The sequence below is a fragment of the Anas acuta genome, chromosome 1 (assembly GCF_963932015.1).
Source record: "Anas acuta chromosome 1, bAnaAcu1.1, whole genome shotgun sequence".
NCBI lineage: Eukaryota > Metazoa > Chordata > Aves > Anseriformes > Anatidae > Anas > Anas acuta.
Genome location: NC_088979.1, coordinates 89,838,377 through 89,861,187, shown reverse-complemented (window position 1 = coordinate 89,861,187; position 22,811 = coordinate 89,838,377). Strand labels below are relative to the sequence as shown.

General features: G+C 36.4%; 1 protein-coding gene across 3 annotated transcripts in view; it reads left to right on the top strand.

Annotated features, from left to right (window-relative positions):
- Positions 1-22,811, top strand: part of POLA1 (DNA polymerase alpha 1, catalytic subunit) — a 198,880-nt gene that overhangs the window by 67,442 nt on the left and 108,627 nt on the right. For all 3 annotated transcript variants that reach the window (XM_068687005.1, XM_068687014.1, XM_068687025.1), the window contains exons 27-34: positions 530-562; positions 2,179-2,271; positions 4,115-4,320; positions 5,605-5,737; positions 7,647-7,778; positions 11,262-11,436; positions 18,625-18,806; positions 20,429-20,560. In XM_068687005.1, coding sequence (XP_068543106.1) covers positions 530-562; positions 2,179-2,271; positions 4,115-4,320; positions 5,605-5,737; positions 7,647-7,778; positions 11,262-11,436; positions 18,625-18,806; positions 20,429-20,560 — 1,086 coding nt within the window. The remainder of the gene's footprint in view (positions 1-529; positions 563-2,178; positions 2,272-4,114; positions 4,321-5,604; positions 5,738-7,646; positions 7,779-11,261; positions 11,437-18,624; positions 18,807-20,428; positions 20,561-22,811) is intronic.

Sequence of the window (22,811 nt, the reverse complement as noted above, 5' to 3'; positions counted from 1 at the left end):
ATGATTCGTTCTGAGATCGCTGGAAGAGTGATCAACCTTTTGAGTAGATTCTTGATAAGCAAGCACCATCTAGGCTGTACTGAATAAGTCAGGACTTTGTTTTTTTTTGTTTGTTTTTTTTTTTTTGGATAAAAGTCTCAATGATATCAAGAGAGAACGCAGAAGATCACTGACCTAAATTACTGAAAGAACCTTCGTTCTGACATTTCCTGGTGAGATTTTATTTGAGCATTTGATTCAGTGTTCTTTTTATTTTTTTCCTAGCGTAGAACGTGTGTGCGCACATGCAATTTTGAGATTTGTTTTAATCTTGTTTTAGGGGAGTTAATAATAGCATTAATACGAGGTCAGATGAGAATTTAGTCATGTAATAGGAGTATCAAGGCGACTGTGTGTTGCCAGGAGAGAGGTGGTTTGCTTTGTTTTGAAAGGTGAGAGCATTTGGAATTAGCAACCTAATGGATGTGTTTGCGTGCGTTAGCTTGTAATTATATCATACGCTAATCTTTGATTATTTTTTTCATTTCAGATTTTGATGCATACCAAGGAGATGGTGCAAAAGGTAATGCTGAGCATTTTCATTAAACAACTACCCTTAAAGAGCACACCTGGTGAAATTTTTTATTCTAGGAGAACTGTAACCCAAATAGACCTGAAATCACATCTTAGGATGCCTGGTTTACAAATGTAATCCTTCCTAATGGATTATAGCTTTTTTCTTTTCCTAGCACAGATATGATCTAGTCCCTGCTTGAAGCCTATGTGCAACTGTTTCAAGCAAATTAGCAACAGTGCTAATTAGAGTTTACTCACAGACCTGTTACATTATGTGTTCTAGTGTTTTATTACGGTTTATTTTCTGGCATCCTTTAAACTCTGTCACAGGGTGTTTTTCTGACTGTATGGAGTTTCATATGGACATAGCTGTGCTGTAGCTTTTACAGCAGCATTGATTCTCCACCAGTGAAGACATCAGGTTCTCATTTTTCAAGCTGATGTTATTGGATGCATGTGGCCATATTTTGGTGACATTTATTGGTGGTGACAAATTTTCTTTTCACCTTCCTCCTTGCCGTGCCTTTCATACACACCTCAAGCTTATTCATGTGATTCAGTTTGTCCAGAGTTTCCTCCCTTATCACGAAGTATTATGGCAGGCACTCTTGGTTATGGATAAAAACTCTGGTGGTTGAACACAGTCTTTTCCAGAGTAGGGCATTTGAATTGTTAACAAGGATCAGAGTGAGACATAATACGAAGGGCAGAGTTTCAGTCAGAGAGAAGGAATCAAGTAGGTGGTGGTGTTCATCTCCATCCAGCAGTAACCGTTCAGTAGCTCAGCCTGAGGATAAAAATGTATGGGTTATAGTAGCTAGATTCTTATCCAAAAGGAGAAGCTTGCTCTCTAAAGATCTGCTGGCCAGGGGAGGACCAACGCCAGTAACTGGATTATAGCAGAAGAAAAAAGATGAGAGTAGGAAGACAGAAATGTTAAGCCACATGCAAAATTTGGAAGAAAAAAAAAAAGAACAGCCTAATCTGGACAGTATTGTCTGTGGTGTTGACAATTTCTGTATCCATTAGCCAGTACTTAAAGTAGATTTATAAAGCATCTAAGCACTATTTGGTGTTTTTTGTTAGTTTGTTTTGGTTTTGTTTTTTACTCCAAAGTGACTTTTCTGCAATAGTATTGTGATGAGCACAAATGAGGTGGGATACAACCTGACTGTGGTATTATCCTTCAGGCACGTTGGCTAAGTAAATGCCTTATCTGAATAGCATGAACTTGTCCTCTCCTCTTTCTGAATCTAAGTGAACTTCGTTTGTCCTGGCAGGCCAAACTTACTGGTGATTAGAGTTCCCATTGTTTCTCAAGACTAGAAGTGTTCACTGACTTATTTTTCTAACACTTGTATAGTAAAATTTTAACTACTTATTATGTATGCAATTGAATGGTGATTTGTTTTTAGCATAGCAGGGGTTTGTTTCATTTTTCTCTTTGAATTCAAATATGTCTTAATGAGATTTACAGACTTCTCAGTAAAAAAATTACATTTTTTTGCTTTTTATAATTTAAGTGATGATATATGGACAATGATCTCTTGGAGTCTTGAAAATGAGGTGGGACTTTCAAGTGACGGAGGGGTTTTGTTTTTCAAAGTGATTTGTTTCATTTAGATGAACCTCGAAGTGATTTATGGAGACACGGATTCCATTATGATAAATACCAACAGTACCAATCTGGATGAGGTCTTCAAGCTGGGGAACAAGGTAAGAAATTTTATTCTTTTTAAAGCTTTCCTGCATGTCTGTGTTTTTACACTGTGAATAGAGCCAAAGGTATTGAGAGAGACCCCCACAGCAGAAGAAGAGTTTAGGACAGGAGGAGGGAGAACTTGACCACTTTTGGAAGCTATGTTGTAATGAAAGCTCAGAGTGCCCTATCTTTAGGTGTAGCTGCTCTGTGCATTTTTATACTGATTTAATTAAAATGAAAAGCGTCATTCTATAGTGAGCATTTTTACCAATTTAAATTATCAGGAGACTATCTGCGTATCTGGTAAGCTGATATGGAACTAATTTGGAGGAACTGTACTTTACAATTACAATGCAAAAATAATTTTGATTTTAATGATTTGTGTTTTGACATGAGATACATCAATCAGTTTCATTTGTTTTAGTTATGTAGTATGTATTACACTCTATGTGCCATCAGATTTCCAGTGGTAAATTCAAATATTAATTTACAGGGTGTACTGAGTATGGAAGAGATCTGTTTGATTAAAAATTGGCAATTGACAATATGGAACTTTTATAGCTGTCTAAAATTGTTGAAGGAAAGTAAGAAAATTTTAAAGAAAAGATGTGAGAATCTGTTTTTGAGAGGTAGAAATTGCAATGAAAATAATGAGAGCTATGGAAGCTCCCCCCCCCCCCTCCCTCCCCCAACAAAAACAAAACAAAACAAAAAACCACATATTTTTATTATTTATTTGTAGTCCAATATTCTATGAAAGTCTTGTAAATGTAAGACCAGCGACACTCTGAGTTTTAAGTATGTGTAGCAAGATTGTTGGCATGGAAGAAAGAAACCTTTCTGGTTTTTTATATTTTTTATTTGCTTTTGGTTTGTCATATGAACTCATAATTTCAGGTGTATTTACATTTCTAGTGTGTAAGAAAGTTACTTTAAGAAAGTTAATTGTACTTTATCTGCATGTTTTTATCTCTATTTTCATGTAATAATAATCTTTTAATTCAATAATAATTTTTTAAATCTGTGACGGAGTTGTCATAATAGGTTAAATACTTCTGGCTTTGCTTCATGTTTTCTTGGAGAACAGGTAGGTTTTTGAGCCTGCGTGATTCTTTTTAGAGTCAAATGTTTGGCTTTTTTTATCCCATTGACTTCTTTATCTCAGATCACTTGTTTTAAAGGAGCATGACCTGTTTTAATTAATGTTTGCAAATTAGTAGAAAAGTGTAGAAGAATTTCCTTTTCCTCTTTTCCTCTCAGAGAAATCAGACTAAAGAAAGTAGGCATGTTGTGGGGAAGGGTGTCAATAAACACTTGCAGTTTATGTGTGTCTTTCCCAGAGGTATACACATGGAGCTCTGGGATGCAGCCATAGTGCTCCCACCTGTCCCAGGGAAGGGGGAGTGCCTTTTTAAGTTTGTGCTGTCAAGAATTGCAAAGTACCTTTTTTATAAAGGAGGTTTTGTATTCCAAGGTACCATCTTTTATCTGTTCCTACCCTGAAACCCCTTGTGTAATTGATTTGAGATTCTAGGTGAAGTAGTTGCCATAATAAGAAGGGCCTAATTCTGTTATCTGCAAGGTCACATTCAGTACCCTGCTTCTCTGCTCTGCTTAATTGTGTTAGGGAGGTAGATATACCAAGCTGTAAATCCTTAGGAAACCGGTGGGGGAACCTTAACTTTAATAGTAGTGATTACTGTGCAGCTTATTTCACAATTAATGATTCTGCTGAGTCTTTAAAAATGTCCGCAAACACATGGTGCGTAATGTTAATTGTTTTAAACTTAATTCTGTGAAAGTTAAATTTGTCCACAGTTAGTGTTGCATTTGGTTTTAATGTTGGTGCATTCACAGATCAAAAATGAAGTGAACAAGCTGTATAAATTGTTGGAGATTGATATTGATGGAGTCTTCAAGTCCTTGCTGTTGTTAAAGAAGAAGAAATACGCTGCTCTTACTGTGGAACCAACAGGGGATGGGAAATACGTAACTAAACAAGAACTGAAAGGGTTGGATATAGTCCGAAGAGATTGGTGTGATCTTGCAAAAGAAACTGGAAAGTGAGTTTCTTTTTGTGGTATTGTCCTTTTTGCTGTTCTAAACAGTATGTGCTTCATAAACATTTGATAACACGTGGCTGTTTCCTGGCCTGTGTAGATCGGTAGCAAACATCAGAGTTGGGGTATCTCAACTGATTGGTGTAGGAGGTGGTAAACAGTACATTCTGGCACTAGTTACAGATCATGATTTTGCAAGTCCAGGTGTCACTAGCTCCACTGTCTTTACAGCTTCTGTGGAAGCAGTGGATTTGATTTGTTGCAATTTTTATATGTAGTATAATAACCACAGCTGCAATCTTGTGAAAATGGAAGGTGCTACTAGTGTTTGCAGTCATAGGTTCAGATTTTTTTTTTCAAAGATGGCAAAAGAAATTGGTGGTTGACTGTCTCAGCATCCTCTAAGAAAGCAGTCCAAAGTGTACAAGAGAGAAGATAGCTTTCCATAGGACTGTTTGTCTTCCATTTTTCAAATGAAGCTTTTCCGATACTACATTATGATGGATAGTGGATTGATGATTTATGAATTATTGCACAGGACATTTTTATGCTCAACTTCAGTGGAGATAATACTTTTAACAATGTAGGAAAAATCGCCCTGGAGTGGATGGAGAGATGGTCATCAAGGGACTGACTCAACTTACGTTGCATGCTGCCTCTTGAAAACTTAAATTGTGGTCCAAATGCATCTAAAAATGAGTACTTTTTTACATTTGTAAAAATACACCACACACTTGCTTACTGTTCTTAAGACTTGCATTTTCTAAGAAAAGACGCATCATAATAGAAGCAAAATTTTCCAAGTTAGGAATGTATTAGTAATTAAAGCTATACAAATGTTTGAGAGTGTTCTTTAGTGACTAACTCTTCTGCAGCTGGCAGATCTTCCCAACCACATTTTACAGAAATAGGCAAGACTTTGCTTGCTTTAACTTTGTGTGTTCTCTTCTCTCTTCTCCTCGGTTCCCCCATTTCAGATACCTGCTTTGCAATAATAAATGGCAAAGCAAAATGGAACAGAAAATGGAATCTAGTTGGACTCAGCAATTCCAGACCACCGTTTAACATTAGAACTATTTACAATAATTTGCTTAGTAAAATAAATGAATAAATAAAATAAAACACAACAGAAAATATATATCCAGGCAAATTGCTATAAATTTTGGATCAGACTTCATCCTCAGTTTCCTTAACTTGTAGAGGTAACCCATGGGAAGGGAGGAATGTGTTTGCTGTAATGGTTTTGCGTGTTTTAAGCTTTTCTTGATTTCTGAACTATTTTTGCAGCTATGTAATTGGTCAGATTCTTTCTGATCAGCCCCGAGACATAATTGTGGAAAACATTCAAAGGCGGCTTATAGAAATTGGAGAAAACGTGATGAATGGCCGGATCCCAGTAAATCAGTATGAAATAAACAAGGTAAATGAAGTTTCAGCTCTTTTGTGTCTCAGGAAGCTTTACTGTTCCTGCTACTGACTCCTGATAAAGATCTTTTTAATCCTTATGATGCTGTGAAATGGTTTAGTGGTAGGCTTTGCAGTGCTAAGTTGATGGTTGGACTTGGCCTTAGGGCTCCTCTCCAACCTGTCTGTATGTGCAAAGGGCATAGACTTCTTTCAGTACATAGCTACTATGTGGATCTCTTGTATAACAAATTAAACTTATTTACCACACAATAAAAACCTGTGCACGCATATTAATTGTTGTTTCCTATGGGGGGCATCTTTTCAAGCAATCTGAAGTCTGCTGCTGTCTGACAATTTGTTTTTTCCTGTGTGTTTGTTCTCCTTAGCTGCTTATTGTGTGTTTTTTATATATATTTAGAAACCCTCTCTATTTTAAACAGTAGTTTTATTTATTTTTATTGTATTTATACTGCTCTTTTTCACTGATGTTTCGTCTTGGCTGTCAGCACAGTGTTTACTGTTGTATGCAAAAGCTTGACTACATACTCCCAATGAGAGAACAGAATTACAGAATAATTTCTGTTCTGAAAATTCCTAGGATTGGTATCCTGCTTTGTGAGATACCGAATAGCATAGAACATACTGCGGAGATCCTACAATATAAGTGAAAACACCTTGTTGAGCTGTAAGCTGGTCTTGCTTTCTCAGAATAATAGCTGTCTCATGTCCCATCCTGCTCTCCTGTCCACTGGTTCTGGACTTTGACAATTACGGGAAAGGCTGTGCTTTCAAAAGTTTTCTCCCAAATCATTATTTTGTATTTCTGGTTGAAAATACTTAAACTGAAGAAAACGATGAAAAGAACCAAGTGTTCTGTTTTATAGAAAACCCATATAAAAGCATAGTGTTGTCAGTTTGTTTCCTTTTAAAGCTCCATAGAAGGAAACTAATACTCGCTTAGAGATCTTACTCAAGACTTTACTACAGCAAGAAGTGAAATACTCTGCTTTATCTACAGGATTTTTAGCAAAAAGTATGTTTTTGGTTTATTTTTATGAATCCTCAATGAAACTTATATTTTGGTCTTCAAAACTCTCCCACTTGCCAGGGGTGTTTGATTAATAAATGGGGTATTATATGCTCCTCTCATGGTTCTGTGAAACAGATATCCTAAATTTACTTCATCTAGAGTGTCTTTCTTTTGCCAGCTGGTCATCTGTTCTGTAAGACTGTGTTAATAAATCAGTTAAGAAATGTGTTCAGGTTGTCATCAGACTGTTAGATAAAACAGAGGTTTTTATGGTTTATGTAAAAATTTTGTCATCCATTTCTTACACACTTCTTACTGCAAATATTGTCACAGTACTTAGTGTCCCAATAATACCTATGGAATAGTTTTCACTTTTAAATGCAGAATTTTCCTGTTTTACTAATTCTGAGATAATTTATGTATTTCCCTATTTAGTCGAATGTGTAAGTTGTTTTTAAGAATTAGGATAAGGGTAAATATTTAAATATAGCAATACAGTTTATATACAGCTTACTGAGTTAAATCTCAGTAGTACGAGATGCATGGAAATGTTTAAATGCAGTCATTTGATACAGAGCTTGTTAAAATACACTTACCTGCTTGATAATCAGATCTGTTTTATAACCTGAACTGCTGCAGGGCTAAGGGTGAAATGTCTGGCTCTTTTTCTATTTTGTGTAATGTTTTCAACTTCGATTAGTTCAAATTGAAAACGATTGCATTATATCTCTATTATGTCTTTTTTTTTTCATGTTGCAAATGTACAAGTGGATAGTAGGTAGATGAAGATGGCTACCATGTAGTCTTGTCTCTTAAAGTTGTGAGTTGTCCATCACTGAGGTAAAATACTTTTCTCACAGTTATGTCTCTGTTTTCTCCTTTGATCTTTTAGGCCTTGACAAAAGATCCACAGGATTATCCTGACAAAAAAAGCTTACCACATGTGCATGTTGCCATGTGGATAAACTCTCAAGGAGGCCGAAAGGTGAAGGCAGGAGATACAGTGTCATATATCATTTGTCAGGTAAAAATGTCTTTATTGATAGCTGAATGCTAGATACTGTTTTGAGAGATGACAATGAAAACCAACTCCTGGAAAAATGTTTTGATGTTTGCTTGTTTGCAGTGAGATTACATTGTAGTTTAAAACAGTTCTCTATGATAGATTTGGTTTTATAGGGTCAGGAAAAACAGACATGATCAGTTCAGCTCATCTGGTCATTTCCATATAATGGCTTAAAATTTCCCCAAATTTTTGTTAGTATTTAATTATTACTAATTAATTTTAAAGAATGCATCCAACCTTTGTTTTAAGGAGAAAAACAGTTCTGGTGGCGAAGAACCTGTCATTTTTGCAAAACTCTTTGGTGGTGGCAGTTAAATATTGTTGTTCCAGTCTCAGCCTGTGTCTTTCCAGTTCATAGATGCGGTGCCAGATTCAATGACTGTGGGTTAGACCAGGGAATTTGAGGAGCCTTCTGTTTTCAGGTGTTTATCCTGTAAATGGTTTTACAACTTCCTAAGATGACATCATCTTAGTGACAGCCAGAACAGTGAAGTGGTTGTTTTTTTGTTTGTTTGTTTGTTTGTTTTTGAACTGCTTTGCACTGAGACATACTTTCTTTTTTTCTGGGCTGTTGACAATTTTTGTGGGGCTTTCTTTTGGGATGGGGAGATGCACTATCTACGTATGATAGTGTATCAGTGTCAAATATACATTTAATTCCACTTTACAAATTTCATTAAATTATTCTGTTCATTCATCTGAGAATTATTTTTGTCTATAACCCCATACCAGTCATTCACTTTGCTGATTCAACATGATAACCTTAGCTTTTTTTCTTCTGTGAAGATTTTGGAAATTGAATCACCAGCTCCTTCTAATCCCCAAAATACTACAAGAAACTCCCAAATATGTGTGTATACTGTGTTGCATGTACTGTGACTCTTTGAAGAGCCCAAGTCTGACATTGAGTCACGTTCCTTTACTCTGAAGCTAAGCTGCTGGAAGGAGTTCAAAAATGCCCTTAGGAACATGGCCTAAGTGTGTTTGGGTGTGCGGTGCAGTGGGAGGAATGTGCCACGCTCCTTTCCACATGCAAGTGGGAAGGGATTACGGCACCCTTCTACATGAAGCATGGAAGCTTTTAACCCATTCCCCTGTCATTATCGTTGACATCACTGTGCCTTTCCAGCCACTTCTCCACAGCATTCTTGTTACTCTGATCTTGAGCGTGAACTGGAGAAAAATAAAAACCTCCACAGGTATAAAACTCATAAGAAAGTTCTTGCCCTCTGTTGATGAAAGCTTGCTTGGAGTTCTATAGAACTAGTTGGAGAACATTTTGGATTTGCTTTTTAGTTGGAAGTTCTTTATTGTCGTTAGTGTTTTTCAGCTCATAAAACAGGCATAGTTTCTTTCCCTCTGCTGGTAAGCTCACCTGATGGAGTTCTGTAGGGAAGTGTGGAATTACTTGAGGCTGCTTTCTGCTAAATGAAGCTTGAGTGAGTCAGCTTTATTTCCTTGTCATCTTCTCTGACTGCTGGTAAATTCTGCTTCTCCTGGGAAATACAGTTGTTACAATAAAATCCAGTAGGCCTTTTATTTTAATTTAATACCAGTACACTGTTCTTAGTCATCTTACCATGTGTTTGACCATCTGCTTAATATTTATTAGCGCTTCCGTGTGAAGTAACCTGGCCTGAAAATACTTTGCTGTGTCTGTGCCCATTTAAAAGGAGGCAGGCTAAGTTCTGCTGCTGAAGACTGGAAGTAATTAGTGTCCTTCCTTAGGCAGCGCTGTCTACTGCGTGTGCTAAGGAAACATTCAAAAATGTAGGTGACACATGTGGAATGTATGTCAGCATGTTACCTGCTGTTACACAGCAGAGGGATGCTCCAGAGTCATGGATGTTTTAAAAACTCCACTGCTTGATTTTTGGATGCTTGGTATCATTGTCTTTCAGGTGTTTAAATGTGTTTATGAAACGTGGACCTCTTAGTAGCTAGGTACTGATGTGAGTGACTTGGATATTGTTATTTCATGAATACATACTCTAGTTTGGATTTGCTTAAAAATATAAAAACTGAGTTGGATTAAATGAGCCAAGGGATCTCTTATGCAAAACTGACGGGCTTGTGAACGCTACAACATATCCCTATTTCATCTCCTTTATCTTTAAAAACTGAAACATATTGTTTTTTACTTAATTGAGAGTTCTTATCCTGGTATGAAGAAGCTGCCAAGACTTAGGAGAGCTGGGCCCTGGGTACGGCTGAGCAATGACACAATGCAAGAGAAGAATGTACTTGTTGAAAGAAGAGAGCTGAAGGAATTGCATTACAATTATTTTAGCAAAGCAGCTGGATGAGCTGAATAGTCCTAAATTAATTTTGTTCTGAATACTGAGTTGTCTGAAAGGAGTAGGAGGGACCAATGGCTTGCAGTCTGTCTTTTTTAGTGATGGATTTTCAGTCCATGGTTGCTGACCCTGTAGAAGCTGGTATCTTGCCTTATCTGCAAAAGGAAGGTGTCGTGTTAATGCTAACTTTTATTTAGCTGTGAGAAAGGCAAGAGGACTGTATACTTAGCAAAAAATACATTCTGGTCTCCTTCCCCCACCCCTTCAAGGTTTACTTCTATTCCTGAACACTTGATAAAATCCTACTGTAAGTTCTGCTGTAGGATTTTGACATACATTAGAAATACAGTTTCCTAGTGTAGTTGTGGACTGGTAATAAGTTGCATTCTACTGAAGAGTACAATCCTTTTAGAGTTGATACTTAATTCCTCTGCAAACACTGTTCATAGTTTAATTACCTTCCCAAATCTATTTATTTTTCCCTCATATTTCTGTTTTGAGTTGGAGAAGAATTGAATATATACTCTAAGCCTCTGAGTGGCGTTTCTCTTTTGTGTATCTTCCAGTATTTTTTACTCTTTCAATTGGATCCTATTGCCTCTTGTCATTTATTTTCATGCCAATAAATGGTGGTCCATTCTCTGACCATTCATTCTGTTTGCTTTTTATAGAATCAAAGCATATAAATTTCTTAGCAAAAGAGATATAGTTTCAATATCCAGGACTTGGAATTTGCTTGTTGTGCAAAATGATAATGCTAGTTTAGTACAAAGTGAATCCAAAATGCATGCCCTCTGCATATTTTTAACTGGGCTGATGGTTACAATGTGTTTTCATTGTGCATTTCAGAATTGACAGATGGGACTGTTTACTCTGTCTACTCTTACTGATTTGCACGTGTAGGCTGCAATAATACAAGCTGGATTTACATTCTTGAACTTGCTAGTTGATGCCAGCATCAGCAGTGTATTTTTTTTTTACTACTGTTGGATTTGTATTGGATGCATGATAAATCATCTAAAAGAGCGATTGTGTAACAATTTTGTATTAAAATAATAAATAATATTTGAAGCATAATCCTTTGTATAGATTGCATGTGGATATTACTTTTTTCATACCTTTTTATTTCTGTCTCCTGTCTTAGGATGGATCAAATCTCAGTGCCAGCCAGCGAGCATATGCTCCAGAACAGTTGCAAAAGCAAGACAATCTTACTGTTGATACTCAATACTACTTGTCACAGCAAATACATCCAGTAGTTGCTAGAATATGTGAGCCTATAGAGGGAATTGACTCTGTTCTTATTGCAACGTGGTTAGGTAAGTATTCTAAATTCAGTTTATTTAAAGAACTACAAAAGACAAAGTGAGAAGTTTAAATGCATGTTTCATAACAGAAATGCTTCTGAAAAATCGGTCTTTGTGCAGTGAATGATAAGCATGTTTTAGGTAGTCTATAGAAAGCAGTTTGGATTGTAGGTATGACTACTGCAGAATAACATTTTTCAGGAGGTGCTCATTAACATGAACATGATCTCATAATCCTGTTCAGAGTTGCAAAAATCTCTTGTTCATGTGACAGTACTGCAAGTGTTTGGTGACAGTACTATTGCACATCTCTGAGATTTTCCTAAGCTACAGAAGTAGTTCTGGAGCATGCGCTCTCTAGCACTCTCTAGAGAAACCAGTTGTAATTATAACGAAAGGATACAATTTTTTTAGTATTCTGTAAGTGTAGAATTGTTTTTTTGCTAGAACTGACCTACTGGGTAACAGAAACACAAAACCTGACTAACAGTCTTCATTTCTCCATATGGGGCAGGCAAGCAGCCAAAAAAAAGTGCTATAAAAATGTGCATAACGCTAGTGACCCACAGAATCACAAGTTTTTATTCCAATGAGCAACGGGGAATTGCCCTTGTTAGAGCTGGTTTTCCTTTTAAGAGGATGTTAAAGTAATTAGGTATTTTTCTGCCCAATTCTGATTGTCTTCTCCATCTCTAGAAGGTAGTACCAGTGTTGAAAATTTAAACCATTCTTACAAGCATCTTTTTCTGAAAATATAATGATTTGTGTGTAATCTTTTCTGTATTGTTTCCTCCCTAAAAATGATTCACCAACAGGCATGGTCTCCTAGATAAACAGAAATTTTGTGATCTGTATAGCCCACACCTCTCTTGGTTTTTGAAACTCTTAACTCTAGGATGTGGAAAAAGCTGTTAATCGTGCTGGTCGATGAGTTCTTGACAAGACTGTCCTCTATCACAAGAAATCTTTCTTAGAGCGTTTGTCCTGTGTGAGTTTAATCATCTCCTATTTGATACCATGTCTGCAGGAAGTTGAGACTTGCAGAGATGGCTTCAAGCATTCTGAAGTTGTGAACGGAAGAGGAGTTGGTCCTCAGGGTTATGTATTCAGGAGATGGCCAAGGTCCAAGAACTGGCCACTTAAAACCAGCAGGCGATGCGTTGTCAGGACTGTTCACCTGGGACAAGGCACCTCTGTAGCTTCATCCTAAAAGGCCTTAGTATCCCAGGACAGTCTATATAATGTGTAGCTTTTTCCATCTCCATTTCTAAGTTGTCTGTAAAATCAAACAACTTTGGGAGTGTGAGCACAATGAGCACAGACGTGGTTGTTTGGCTGTGGGAGTGCATCTTGGAGGCATTGGGTGTTGCTGTGTATCCCCAGCTGCTCTGGTCCTTTGAGGAGGTGTCAGTCCTACTTTGCACACACAAGTCATGCTGTTTATGTGGTAGGGCCTCAGTATACAACTTTCCCTTGATGTCAGAGTGGACTATGTGGCCAAACTGAAAAGGTTTAAAATTTTTACTTAGATTTAAAATTTTAAAATATGAGGCAGGCTTGCACTTTATTTAAGTAAAAGAAAAAAAAAAGCCTAGTATTTGTGGAGCAAAGGTTGTTGGTCCTGTAAAGTTAGGCTCAAATTCAGAGGTTTTCTTTATTCAAAACAAGTTAGGTTTATAAGATTATCTCCCTTCAGGCACCTAAATTAAGTGCCCAGGTTTTAAGAGCTGTATGCCACTTGATGGCATCAAGATGGAGATTTAAAAAAAATAAAAGAATAATAAAAAGATAATATATGGAAACATTATATTATATCTATATGTTATAATTATGGTGTCATAATTATATATGATAATATGTCATATATAACCAATGTTATCTTCATCTTTGTTTACTTGGCAGTGCTTAAATTGAGTTTGGGATTCAAGTCTAGACTTTTTCAAAACTGTCTTTCTACTTATGTGTTTATATACAGCACTTAATCAGAGTTGTACATAAATTGTTGCAAGTTGAAGTTATCACAGAGCTTTTTTAAACAGTACTGTAAGGATAGTCAAGTGTGTTTGTTTCAAAGGAAATGAAAATGATTTCAAGTGTACAAGGTATTAGAGCCCAGCTTAGCAGCAAATGTGTTATTGTTCTTTCTTAAGTTGGGCTTTTTTTGTATAGTGTATTCATAATGTTACACAGCCAAATTCTTGTTTTCCTTATCTTTTTGCAAAAGAGCATATTTTTCTATTTTGAAGAAGAAAGCTACTGTTCTGGAGGGATACCTAGCTGTCATATCTGTGGGCTGGAACTTTTATGCATTCTCATTGTGCGTTCTTCTCTGTCTGATCTGATTTATCGTGTTATGTTGTGGAAGGGTCTGTATAGGGAGAATGATTGTAGCAAAAAGGTCTCAGCTGTTTAACAGGATCTCCTTATAACGTGAATATTTAATTGATATATCACCGTGTTAGTCCAAGTAGATAAAATTGAGCTCTGCTTAGGGAGACTTGGCTTACAGCAAAATGATGAAAAGTTCTTTGTTCTGTCTGTGCTCTAAGTTATTTTAACTAAGCTATTTTAGACACTGAAGAACAAAAGCAAATAACCACACCTAAAAATTGCAGAGAACTCTTTAAATATCACATTTATTCCCTATGGAATCAAGCTGAAAATTGCCTTTTGTTTTCGGACATTGTAGGAGGTCTGCCTAGCCTTAAGAGATGGAAATTCATTGTTTCTAAAAATGAGAACCTCCTGAGCATACTCCTGCATTCCCTCTTTTTCTTCAAGTTCTCAGGGAAATGCAGTGACAAGATGAGGGTTGTCAGTGCTTTTGAAACTAAGTAAAATGTGCAATCTGATGATTTCAGTCAATAAATCTGATCTTTTTCAGTGCTTGGAGACCTGGCTTAGATCATCTTGAAGCTGACCATTGTTTTTAATCAAAAAGATCTTGATTGGCAGAACACTTCTTTTAACAAGTTTATTTTACACTTTGTTGTTATTTAGATATTACTCCTGGTATCAAAGAAAAATCCTACGTTGTTTCTCTGTCATCAAAAGCATCTAAACATTACGGAAGCAGAGTCAGGCCTAGACTATGCCATCTCTCTGAAAGAGATGTGCTACTGCTGCTTTACAAACAGAAGTGCGCTTCGGCACTCTGTAAGGTGTTTGATATTGGGGTGTTTTGTAGGAAGGTTATCTGATTTGGGGGGAGTCGTTCCTGGGTCCTGCTGAGGCTCGTCATCATGAATACCTCCAGCACCCGTTCCTCCTTCCTCCCAGTGTCTGCACGTTAAATCCTTCTTTTAAGGTCCCCCACCTGCCTTAAAGGTATGTTTTTTTTAGGGAGTCATATGCTAGGTACCCATCATGGTTAGCAGTACCCAGAGTGCCCCTCCTGATAGGACTGGCTGAGCTCACCTTGTGGCAAGCAAGAACTGGGGAAGCTTCTCTATTTTTCCTTGGGTTTCTCACATTAGGCTGTGAGGTGAGAGCAGAGGGGTGGGAATGAAGGTTAAAGAAACGGCCAAAACTCATGACAATAGAGTAAAAAGCACCAGAGTGCATGGATTTTGTTGTTTGTGGCTTGGCTTCTTTCTTTTCTTTGCAGTGCTTTAGCCATACTTAGAAGCTTGGACTTGCTTGAAGTGTCATATGTGGTTTGTGGGGCAGACGTGCCCCAGTCCCCTCACGGCTGTGATCAGGGCACAGACGTGAGGTGGGCGAGAGGAGAAGGGCCTCACCATGGAGAGGGGTGTACACACAGGGTCTGTTCTCTGTATAGTTTGGGTTTCATTGCTCGTGTTTCTCAATAAAACTAAGTACTGGCCTGGCCTGGGCTCACCTCTGCCTGAAGTGGCAGCGGGAGCCCGGCTCGGTGTTGGCACGGGTACCCACACACTCGGGGGTTACCGCCAAGCCGTCCCCACATCCTGGGACAAATCCTCTTCGGGAAGCGGGCTGCCCGTGCCCGGCAGGAGCCTGTCTGTCACGAGCAGCAACGAAAAACCCCAAACCCGCTTTTTTTTTTTGACGTGCAAAGCTGCCGGCCGCCTGGGCCCGGCCGCGGCTCTAGGTGGCAGCACCAGCCCTCTGTGCGCCGCCCGCCGCCGCGGGCCGGCCCTGAGGGGCACACACACACCAAGCGGGCAGAAACACCCCGGGCTGGGGCCCACAAAAGACAAAATCCGCGGAAGAACGTGATAGCCTCTTCCCAAATGTTTCCCTGAAAGCTGAAACCTGGCGGCTCCGCTGCCTTTCGTGTTTGTCGCTCCTGTGCGCTTGGGAGAGGGCAGGAATGGCTATAGTAGCCTGTGGAAAATCTGGAAAACTATGTGCAGAAATTTGTGTTTTCAAAACATTATGCTTAGTTCAATATACTTGGCGTTTCAGTTTCCTCAGTGACCTTTTCGCTTGCCAGAAATGCTTTAACAATTCCCTTCTGTAATTCAGGAACGAGTTCTGGAACTTTCCTTTATCATTTACTTTTGGCACTCTGCTCATCTGTGAGTTGTAGCATTACCCTCCTTTCCTTTGTCATGCCTGCAACTTTGCTTTTTTTTTTTTTTTTTTTTGACAGGCTGGAAAGCTTACCTGGGGCATAGGTACGTTTAGATAAATTCTCAGAGTAACACAAACTCCTTTTCATTTTTCTTGATTTCATAGAAGATTAGAGGAGTTCAGAGAAGCTCACTGGGCCTTCTCATTCTAACTATTTAAAATAAAAATAAATAAATAAAAATAGTTTAAAAAAAATCCCATTCACTAGAAATTCCCTGTTTTGCTTACCAAATATTGTAATATGTCCAGTATGACCTGGTCCCAGAGGAGACAAGTTGTGTGTGAAATGCATTAATCGAACCAACTAACCATTCCTGAAAGGAGATAATAGAAAAAATAGGTCCCAGTTCCATGAGATAATTAACGTAGGCATGGTGTTTAAAAGCCTGATTTGCAGTCCCTTTGATTTCACTGGGGCTGTTTACACACTAAAAATTAAATGTATACTGGGATCATCACAATATTTCAATTATTTTTTTCTGTTTTTCTCTCCTGCCAAAACAGCTAAGAAAGTTCAGAGATAGGTGCGGTTCAGATTCTTCAATGAATATATTTTTTTCCTTTTTAGATTATTACCAAATGTCTGTGTGCTTATTGCTCTTCCCATTTTTGACTGAATATTGGAAAAGTGCAGTTGACTGAAGATCAAAATTTATCTCTTATTTAGTGCCCTGTTTTGCTGTGCTACTGCTGTTGGGGAAACTACCAAAGATAGATTTCTAGCTGAATGTTTATAGCATCTGTATCAGAAAGTTGCAATGATCTTTTTTCATTCCAGTCCTAAGCTCACAGTAAGCTGTGCATTTTTATTTGTAGTTACCATTACTATCTTAGATTCAACCTACTGCATGCTTCAGTTGATCTTTGATCTTTTCTGTTTTGCAAAATCTTAATGCTAAACTTGTCCCCTTTCTAAAACTTTTATCTACTGCATGTTTGTTGCAGAACATTCTCCTTGTTTTCTAAAACAGCAAATGTATTGCCACTCATTTTCCAAATATAAGAAACTTAAAAGAAAAATAAAAAATCCAACATTAATTTTCTTTGGGGGGGGGTGCCATATGTGTTAAAGTGTAAAATATGATATTAGCAGTGTTTTTTATTTCTTTTCCTCCTCCTTTTAATGAATAGCAGAGAGCTGTGTTAAAAGTTTAAGAACCTTTTTGAGATAAATTGTTACCCTTATGCACTAGCATTTGTTTCTTACGATAAAACTGAAATTAGGAAGATTGAATCTTAGTCAAAACTCTGTTTTATCAAGAACCAATTAAGCTTGTTTTCACATTGGAATTTGCTTGTCCTTGAATTTGTCTTATAGTTGTAAAGTAGAAGCTCAGAATAGTGATAATAGTCACAGATACCAAACCTTTTATGTAAAGACAATCTGCATCTGCCTGTGTAAGACAAGTGTTGTATGTGTGCAGTAATATTTATCTAGAATAACTGAATATTGCTCCCAAACGTTTTCTTTTAAGTCTTCCTGTACTGTATAGTAAGCTTAAGAAGAAAAGTAAAATCAGGCTTCACTTTCTATTTGTAATCTTTTGTGCTTTTTTCAATGGTAATTATTACATTTGTTACTGAATTTTACACACGATATGGAATGATACAAGGTAACATTTTACTTGGCTTAATTAGTCCTCCTTAAAAATATTTTAAAGGACTTCTCTTTGATCTTTTCTTATTAATACAGTAAGACATAGTTTTCTAAACATTTTCTTTTACATTCTCATAAAATGATTTTTTTCTAGCTTGTGCTCTTTGCTAGAGATAAAGAATGGCAGCAACAACAGAAAAAGCTATGGGTGGAATAAATGGACTTCTAAAAGGTTGAACATGACAAAGGATGACAAAAAATGAGGATTTTTATTAAGTTTACTTTGGCAGTTTTATTCCTAGGGCAGTGAACTTCGTGCTTGCTTGCTTATTTACTTATTTGTGGTTGAATCAGTATTTTTGGGATCTCTTTTGTGTATTTATTTGTTTAAAATCTTGAGTTCTGGCAATCAGAAATAAAGCATTTTGTCTCCAGTGCCGCCGTTTTAAATGCTGCTGCTGAATTTTAACCACTGCATTAGATTGAAACCTACATGCTGTTAACCACTGAGCCAAAATGAAATCGACCACTGCATTGAAATCAGAGTTGGCAGTTGTATACGGACTTGAAGGAGTTGGTAATAGCAGTGCACCGGCGTTTCTTTAATGGGGTTTTTATTCTCTGTTTTCAGTTTTAATGGTGCCATTTTGATTTAAAGACTGTTTCTTAATAACGATGCACATTTTTATTGAAATATTTTCAACGTAACTTAAGAAGAAAATAACAATAAAGCCATCCGTTAGGAGTGGTTTCCTCAGAAACAAAATGTTCTGTTGCATACTCCCATGATAATGCAACGTGCTTGTTTTATTTATAAAGCAATCTTGCGTAAGAAGATAAGTAAGAAGATTTCTTCGTGTTTTGTGGCTAAAAATTGTAAAATGTATTTATATTTATAGAGGATTTTTTGCTAAGGACAGATTTTCAGCTTCTGAATTTACATTTTGTAACTTTCTTTTGAATCTGCTTCACCAAGCATATGAAAAATGAGCCTACTAGCATGGTTGACCTCTTAGTCTTTTGAAATTTTTGTTTCTTATTAATAGGACTGGATCCCTCCCAATTCAGAGTCCATCACCATTACCATAAAGATGAGGAGAATGATGCCTTGGTTGGTGGCCCAGCTCAGCTCACTGATGAGGAGAAATATAGAGACTGTGAAAGATTCAAGTTTTGCTGCCTCAAATGTGGAACAGAGAATATTTATGACAATGTATTTGACTGCTCGGTTAGTTTTCTGTTTTATTTCTCTTCATTGGCAAGGGAGTAAAATAGCTGTAGAGGAATGGGCTTTTCAGATAGGATTCACATGATGTAGGAGAAGATACCATGTTGTTTAAGTACTGCTGTTTATAGCTTTGGAACAGAAATATGCTGATAGGACAGCGCAGAAATATTTTTCCCATTTTTGCATCTCAGCCAGGAACAGTGTAGTCTAGGAGAACATGTGAGATAAGCTGGCTTCATTAATCTGTTTGCCCACATTCATGAATGATTGTGAACTGTAACTTTTTAAGGCAGCCTTATCTTAACACCTGAGTAACTTCCAGTTCTCTATTTAATGAAACCTTCGTGTAGCAATGGTAATTTCTTAACCTAAATCATATTAATTGGAACAAAGTGTTTTTGAAATTTGTGTTTATCTTCTTACATTCCACTTCCTTTCTTGCCAGTAAGGTTTTTCTGTTATCTTTCACTCTGTCTTTGTATATTGAACATAAAAAGTCATAGGGGTGCATTCTTGTTGAGAAGTTCTGCCAAAAAATGTATCTGGGACCTTGGATCACAACTTGAAATAAGGCCAAGTGTTTAACTCTGCAGCGATATTATGCGTGTATTAGTCATTGGCAAATTAGCAAACTTCAGAGTAGTGAAAACCTTGAAAATGAAAGCAAATAAATCTTTTATCTAAATTAAAAGTAATTATTTTAAGTTAATTTGGACAAACAGCAGATGTTTTGAATATTTCTGAGTCAAAATAAAGCGGTCTCTGGAAGCAAGTGAGACGAAAAGACACGCAAATCGAGCAATGCTTTGTAAATCCTTGACTTTTGTTCATTACAGCTGTAAATAAAATAGTTAATTGCACATAGGCTTGACAACTTGCAGATGGGCTAACTGAAGAGAAGTGGATGTCAAACTACTTAAAAAAAAAAAAAGTAAAAAAAAAAAAACACAACACATTAAAAACAACAAAAGAATAAAAAAATCCCCACACAATTATTTAGTGGAATTATTTAGTATTGTGAGTGGGGGTTTAGCCAAGATGGTTTGGAAAAGCATAATTGTTAAGTCTTAACTGGAAAGAGAACTTCATTAAAGTTTTACAACCACCCAACCTAACAGGATGTTGTCATTTTAATGAGAATTCGACAAAATTCAATTTCAGCAATTCATACATTGCTTCCAGGTTCTGGACTTTTCATGTCAGGCATTCAAAACTTTCAAAATTAAAGCAAAGGAGATTCTGTAAAACTGTAAAAGGTGTTCTTTGCACTTGGGGGGAAAATAAAAGATGGTCGCCTTGTTCTTGTTTCACAAGGTTTGTCTCTTCAGCACTGTTAGTAATCTTGTAATTGATGTCACGAAGATGGATTTCAGTGATCTGAACAGTAGGTTGGGAAGAAAATTTGAAAACTACTGGTCCTGTCAGAGAAGTCTCTGTATAGGTGTGGCCAACTATGATGAAGTTGGCCTAGATAATAAAGATATACTTGAAAAAAATAAATTATTTGAAAAAAGCTTTAAGACTATTCTTTTTTTAAGGAAAGTTTTATGTCTAAACTCCTGTAATAATTTCTGCCATCATCTGCTATCATGATGTATGTTGTTTTACACTTCTGTTTTCAGGGGCGATTTATTGAACCCAGTTTGGAAAGGTGCAGTAAGAGTGAATGTGAAGAGCCTCCTTTCAACCATGTGGTTCAAATGAACAACAAATTATTGTTGGATATTAGACGCTACCTCCGAAAATACTACAATGTAAGTATGCAGAAAATATTCTGCCCTATCAAGTTTGTTTTCTAAGTTGCCCCTGAATTTAGTGAATGGCATATAAACCTTTTTTGTATTGAACAAAATAGTAGCATGCAATAGCAAACCCCAACTTCATGAAAATGAAACTATCAATTAGTAATTCTTAAAATACTAATTTTGAATGTTGTATTGTTTTGTTCTCCAGATAGCTCAGTCTCATGTCAAGATAGTCAACTGTATATATACAGTTTTTTGTAACTGTATTTGTCCGCTTTACTACAGATGCAGTAGCTCTGTTTTCCGCATTTTCAGATGACTAGCATTGTATGGCATTGTGGGAAAAAAAAAGTGTGAAATTCCCATCTTCATGCTGACCAAAATGATTACAGGTTAGGAAAAATATACAAAATATTTTTAAATTATACTAATGTATGTTTGGCATCTGTAATAGGCTGACTTGGCAGCTAACCGTTTGGTCAAATTTTCATGGAATTTCTTCTCCTGTTAACTGCCTTTATTATTTGGTTGTCTAATGTAGGACCTTTTTTCACAGCTCTTAGGTCAGATGTCACTTCTGAAGGAGCTCCTAACTTTTGGATGCTCTTAAGTTTTGAGTATATCAAAAATTGTTTTTGAAAATTTGGCCTGTTAATGAAAGGCTAACCTAATCTGTAGTATTTGTGATTTGTTTTCTCAGGTATTAAAAAATATTTTTGCAGATGGCACTTAAAATGCTGAAAATTAGCATAATAGTTATCAGGTTTAATTATGGTTTAACACGAAGCATGCTTTTTGTTCTTTCTTCTATATTAGTTCCTGTTGCATTGTACATAAATGTTCTCTAATGTGTTTTCTGGACGTGATAAATTCAGAATGTATAAATGTCTTTGAATGAAGGTCTTTGCATCAAAAGGAGCACAAAACTTGGTCTATTTAAATTCAGGCAGTATTTCACAAGGTAGGATTGATCCTTTGCGTTGAAGGTAAAAGTAGATGACTTGGACAAGTTACCCAAATGCCAAATCTTGAGTTACTTTATTGCAAGGTCCACCTGGCTGCAGAATTTTTATTGAAATGGTACTACTATATGCATTATATTATAAAGTGTGTTATTGTATGTCAAGGTAATACATTTACACGGACTGCTTTTTTATTGCTTATTATTAATTTTTTTTTAGATTTAATGTATGTATGTTATCATGATATACAATGTATATTATCACAATATACAATGTATATACTTTGGCATATAAAGTGCTAGATACAATGTGCATAATATGTGCAATAGCAAACTTGATTAATGAAGGAAGATACATTTAAGGACAGGAAAAACTATTGTTTCTGATAAGAGTGAAAAGTGGCATAATATTTTACTCCATTCTCTAGATTTTGTTGTTTTTTTTTTCTCTATATAAGACCGAGCTATGAACCAAATTCTGAAATGTTTGAATATTGTAATTTGTCCTGTTAAAATCTACTATGTATCTTACTACATGGCATATAGGATAATGAAGTGTCCTCCAAAAGGAATTGTCCTTGTAAGTGAAGGCTTTATAAGTTTGGTTATGTTTTCAGTGCTGAGAAATGGCTTTTAACCTAGTTAAATATAATAATAAAGCTTAAAATTACTTTTTAACTGTGGAATACATTCAGGATTTGAAAATGTGAGATTATTTTAGTGTAAAATGTAATTTTGAAGTTGCACAATTCTCATTTTTAAAAAAAGACTTTCCACTGAGTTGGTCAAGAAAACTTTTTGTCCTGTTAGCTCTTAGAAAAGCAGGTGCTCTGAGTTTTAGTGTATTCCTTTCATCATGTACTTGTAGTGACTGTGTAACAGCTGGAGTTGAAACTTGTCAAATGGGTGTTTGCACTAATGTATATAATCCTATAAACTATAAAGACACACAGAAGTACTGTGGCAAAGTACCATCGGAATGAAACATTTGAGGAATCTTTGAGACACTTACTTATGTCTCCTGTTGTAGTTCTTGCATCTAAGAGGTGCAGAAGTATCTGTTTAAGTAGATGAATATGTTGTCTGAATATGTCACTCCATTAACTTTGATTTTTTTTTAGATATTATTGTTTTTGTATGTTGGTCAAATGGCACATAATACAAAAACATAAGATGAAAAAATATTTTTTTTACCCTTAAAATAATGATCTACTTTATAAAAAGTCGACCTTATTAAGAGCCTTTTGGCCTGATCCACAGCTCACTGAAACAAATAAGCTATTTTTAATGAGCTTTGAA